The sequence below is a fragment of the Berghia stephanieae genome, chromosome 7 (assembly GCF_034508935.2).
Source record: "Berghia stephanieae isolate SIO BIC M18660-M18661 chromosome 7, UCSD_Bste_1.3, whole genome shotgun sequence".
In the NCBI taxonomy this organism is placed as follows: domain Eukaryota; kingdom Metazoa; phylum Mollusca; class Gastropoda; order Nudibranchia; family Aeolidiidae; genus Berghia; species Berghia stephanieae.
In genome coordinates, this window is record NC_088366.1 from 40,645,746 (window position 1) to 40,650,745 (window position 5,000).

The 5,000-nt window shown below is 36.7% G+C and overlaps 1 protein-coding gene across 1 annotated transcript in view; it reads right to left on the minus strand.

Annotated features, from left to right (window-relative positions):
• Positions 1-5,000, minus strand: part of LOC144977229 (sodium-dependent proline transporter-like) — a 59,332-nt gene that overhangs the window by 51,645 nt on the left and 2,687 nt on the right. Inside the window, exon 2 of the mRNA XM_078922228.1 lies at positions 3,709-3,840. Coding sequence (XP_078778354.1) covers positions 3,709-3,840 — 132 coding nt within the window. The remainder of the gene's footprint in view (positions 1-3,708; positions 3,841-5,000) is intronic.

Sequence of the window (5,000 nt, forward strand, 5' to 3'; positions counted from 1 at the left end):
GTAACCGTTGTAACACATTAGGCTTTTAACGAAATCGGGCCGAACGAGACGCCGAACGCCGAACCCGAACGGATATAGCCTTCTCACGTGACCATGAACGAGATCTGGATAGTGAAGACTCTCAAGCGGTATGCAGCATCGGATCTAAGGTCACGTGATAGAGGATAGCTTGGGTTGCTGTTGGCTTGTGTTAGGGGAGACGCAAGGTCCGTGTCATTCAATAGTATATAATTGTGCATGTGGCGCTCTATACAGGGAGAAAATTATATATTGATTACGGGGGAAGGTGGGGGGGGGGGGGGGAGGGTGACCCACAAACGATCGAGGTGTTGGGCTTCGGGTAGACCATGATACGAAATCAAAGAGAAAAGGCCGCTGGTACTTGGATGGTGGAAATGGTTGGGGGTGTGTGTGTGTGTGTGTGGGGGGGGGGGGGGTACTGACAAACAGCATGGGATGTATATATTAACATTATATAGGCAATATAGGCAATAGATGACCAGGGATGTGTATTGTTTGTGTATTGTTTGTATATGTTTGTGTGTGTGTGTGTGTGTGCGCGCGCGCGCGCGTGTGTGTGAAAGGGATTACACTAAAACACCTTTCTCTGTAGCTTCCAAATGATAACGTATATGATAAATTTGAAAACCACATTGTTTGAATCAGCTCACTAATTAATTCATGAGCCTTGAGATGGTGACGCAACTATTAAATACAAGACCTTGCAGTCGAGACGGCAGGGCTTTTGGGTTACACAACCACTATTTACCCATCGGTCAGCGGTACTCTTTGATGTATACAACACTCACCGCCTTTACGCAAAGCCGCCTGCCCATAAATCAAGAGATGATCTCCTAACTGTTCACACGCGAACTGTTAAACCAGCAATCGATGATTGGATAAGAATCTCAAGATCTCATAAAATAAGGTAAGTTTTGGAGAGGTGATATTCCCCCACCCGTCATCGGACAGAACTTTCATTGCGTTATATCATATGAGCTACGCCTCCTCTTTCTATTCCGGAGTGACGAGATTAGACGAGAGGACGCGAGAAAAAAAATGGTCACGTGATGGGCAAGTCGATCGGTCGGCGAGCTTCGGTGTCTAACTATAACTCCGTATTATGATTAGTTGTCGACGTATCAAAGCAACAAATGGACGGAGTGGAAAATGGCGATGACCACTTCTTCTTGTTTAAAATAGTTGTCATAAATATAAGAATGTTGTAAAAAGTCACTGATTAAAATCCACAAAAAAATATAAAAAAGATGCACTGTCCTTTTAAAAATATGAACATGTAAAAATTCCAATTGAATGTAAATTCCTTTCAATTAAAGATGTCGAATGAAACGGAGTAAACGACACAGCAGCCTGGCAGGCGCAACACAACAATGTATAATAATAATAATAATAATAATAATAATATAATAATATATAATAATAATAATAATAATAATAATAATAATAATAATAACACAAGTAATGTTAATAATAATAATAATAATAATAATAATAATAATAATAATAATAATAATAATAATAATAATAATAATAATATAACAACAATATAAAAAGAAGATCAATTATATTATATAAGTATTAAAATACATTTTGATTAAATAAAATGATTAAAATAAAGTTTATAAAATAGTAATCGACAGAAGTAATAAAGAAATATTGAAACAAAACACCTTTTCCTCCCAGTTCAGAGGCGAACAGCCTAACCACTACGTCACAGATTCATTCCACTTATGGAGACATTTAATCATGTCTATTTACACATTTAAAAAGCATCGTTTGAATGTCACTCTTATTTTATTGTTTTAATCTATGTCAGTGCACGATCCTTTCTTTAAAAAATATAGCATTGTGGAGAACATTGTGCTTATTTGAGTCAATAAAAAAATGACACGACGCACAACTCTACTGAAAGATTTGAAAATTAGAAATGTATTTTTTACAGATAGATAAACAGATAACTTGATTTCCTTTTATAATTTAAAGTCAGTTTGAAAGTTCGTTGAGTCAAACAGATATCATAAAATATGTACCGACGACACTAAGACTCAAATTCAACTAATTTTGACACTGTAAAAAGTTGTCAGTTTGCGTCATCTATTTATGACATCAAGTATTATTATTACTTCCGTTGTGTTGTTGATTTAGCGGTGATCAGTGTTGTTATGTAGTAGTTTGTTCTAATAAGATTCAATGGTCTGATGTCACGCCGCCCGGCAACGGCGGCCATCTTGTTTCTAAACAAAGAAAATCATTACTTTTTATTTTTCATGCTGGCTAGAACTTTTCATATGCCTTGTGATCAGAATGTGTAAACGTCAAAACATGACCAAATTTATGTGTTTTTTTTCCCTCTGGATACGCTTTTATGCTCGCCAGAGAAATATTTCTTACGGCGTCCGTCATTGTTCCGATAGTTTAGAGCCAGTGTTACTAAGTTACCATGCGTCATTAGGAAGGAAGTGACGTTGCAACTGTTGAAGAGTATTGCGTGTATGTTTGTGTGTGTGTGTGTGTGTGTGTGTGTGTGCGTTTGTGTGTGTTTGTGTGTGTGTTGGCCTTTTTCAGCAAATCGTGGCATTCATAGTGATATTATTCACTTGATCAAATGAAGGTATTCGGATTTACACAAATTTTAAACAAGTTTCACCGATTAACAACGTCTATTAATATTACTGCTGATATTACGGTCGTTTTTATGCCATCGATGTGATAATTATTGCCCTGGGAAATATAATTTAGTTAAACGTTGTCGCTAAACTGTCAATTGTATCTGTCTAGCTTCTAGCCCGAACAAACTTGATATTTTTCGCGTCTGCTTCAGATTTTCATTTGACCTCACATAAGTTAGGTAAAGGGGAGATATTCCGAAAGCTCCTACATCCCCAGTATTCTTTCAGTTTATATTTTCACCCTTGATCTTTTGTCAGGCGTTTATTTATTCAATTTGTCATCATATAGAAGCATTTTTAAAACTCTAGAACAAACCTTGATTGATTTGTGAAAGTTTAAAATTTCCTAATTTGACCATTGTTTTTATTTTCGGCCGCCATTTTAATTTGTGAAGTATTGAAAGGTAGTGCAAAGCAGTCCGAGGGTTTTTTTTTCTATTTGGGTTAGTCATAATGCTAGGGTATTTATTTTCCTATTAGGGTTAGTTAAAGGTACTCTAGGTTTTATTTTTTATTGGGGTTAGTTGAGGGAATATTATTTCAGTTGTTTCCCTTTGTAGGAGCTTTCAGAAGGCCTTCCAAGTCAAGCGTGGTAAAGACTTGTGACTTATTGATATTGATATCTACTGACTGATAAACTAAAATCATGCCGAATAAAGCATGGCAGCGACAAGCACATCGATTAAAGTGTGCATCTAATCGTAATCAAGATAATCAAGAAAATGATTCAGGCAATGTCGAATGAAAATAGTTCTTTCCCCGCGAAATTGCGGGCTTTTTACTAGTAGCAGAAAAAAAAAAACTATCAAAAATGTTGACAAGTTATGTTACAAAAACATCGGACTGTCAGTAACTACACGTGTTCAATCTGGAAGTAGGTCAGAAGTTTATTTACATTGCAACCGAGATTGTCTCACTTTTCACTCTCTTTATAAAAAAAAGTTCCCTATGGATACCGAATAGTGCCAAAGCGCTTTTCAGGATCTGATACTGAATAGCCATTTCGTATAAATATTACCTTTGAGTAAAGGGCAAATGCTCCAAGTATGAAGGCAGCTTTTTCCAAGAAATTGCCCAAGAGCGGATTCCAGGAAAAACACGGGCATCCCACACATGACGAGGCTAAACAAAAACGGGATGAGGAAGGCCCCTGAAACAATGAGCATTGTGCATAAATCAATACACTCCATTAAGCGTTAAACCTTTAACTCTCTCTCTCTCTCTCTCTCTCTCTCTCTCTCTCTCTCTCTCTCTCTCTCTCTCTCTCTCTCTCTCTCTCTCTCTCTCTCATCTATCTTCTATCTTCTATCTATCTATCTATCTATCTATCTATCTATCTATCTATCTATCTATCTATCTCTCTCTCTCTTCATCTATCTATCTATCTATCTATATATATATCTACCTACCTATCTATCTATCTATCTATCTATCTATCTATCTATCTATCTATCTATCTATCTATCTATCTATCTCTCTTTTCTTTCTTTTTTCTTTTCTCTCCCTCTTGCTCGCTTTCTCTCTATCTCTATCTGTAACTTTTAAAGGAACGTAGGCATTGCTTGCTACCCTTTTGTTAAAACGCTAGTATGCCACAAAATACCCTCTGCAAAATCTAATAGAACCAGCCACCCATTGACTGTTGAGTGGTCAGAGGGTATTATTTCATCCCTTTTCAGATTTAAAACGATTTTAATTAATTTATAGTTTAAAGTTATTCTAATATAACCAAATAATATATAGATGCTTTCTGGTCAAAATGAAAAAAGGCGTTTTATTCGAGTACGCCAGACCTCAAGACTGCACTAGTACTAGTGCTCTTACACAATCTTGTGCTCCTCCTTGTGGTACTCATGCGAGCCTGAGTAGCTTGAGGTCTGCAAAGAATATATTACCCAAAACCACACTTAACATATGCCACGGAATTAGATGAATTTTCATGATAACATGAAATCCATCTGGCTGTTTACGTTTCAATTAGATTGTGAAAACTTTGCAACTGGTCTATTTTGGATTTAGATCAACACAACTGTGTTTTGGATTACGAGAATGCCATAAAAAATATTCCGATCTAATGTGGAGTCGAACCAAGTTGGTTTGCATAATAGGCTAGTGTTCTAGCCAATGAGCTACATGACTCGAGAGATCGTAGGCCATCGCTGCTCGCATGGCATGTTTTGAACTTAAACTTTCATATAGAGCAATATCCAGGACCTTCCGATCCGAAAGCGACCACATAGTCGCACATAAATTGAGCTTTTATATAGCGCAATATCCACTAAACGTGCTCAAAGCGCTTTACAAGGGGTC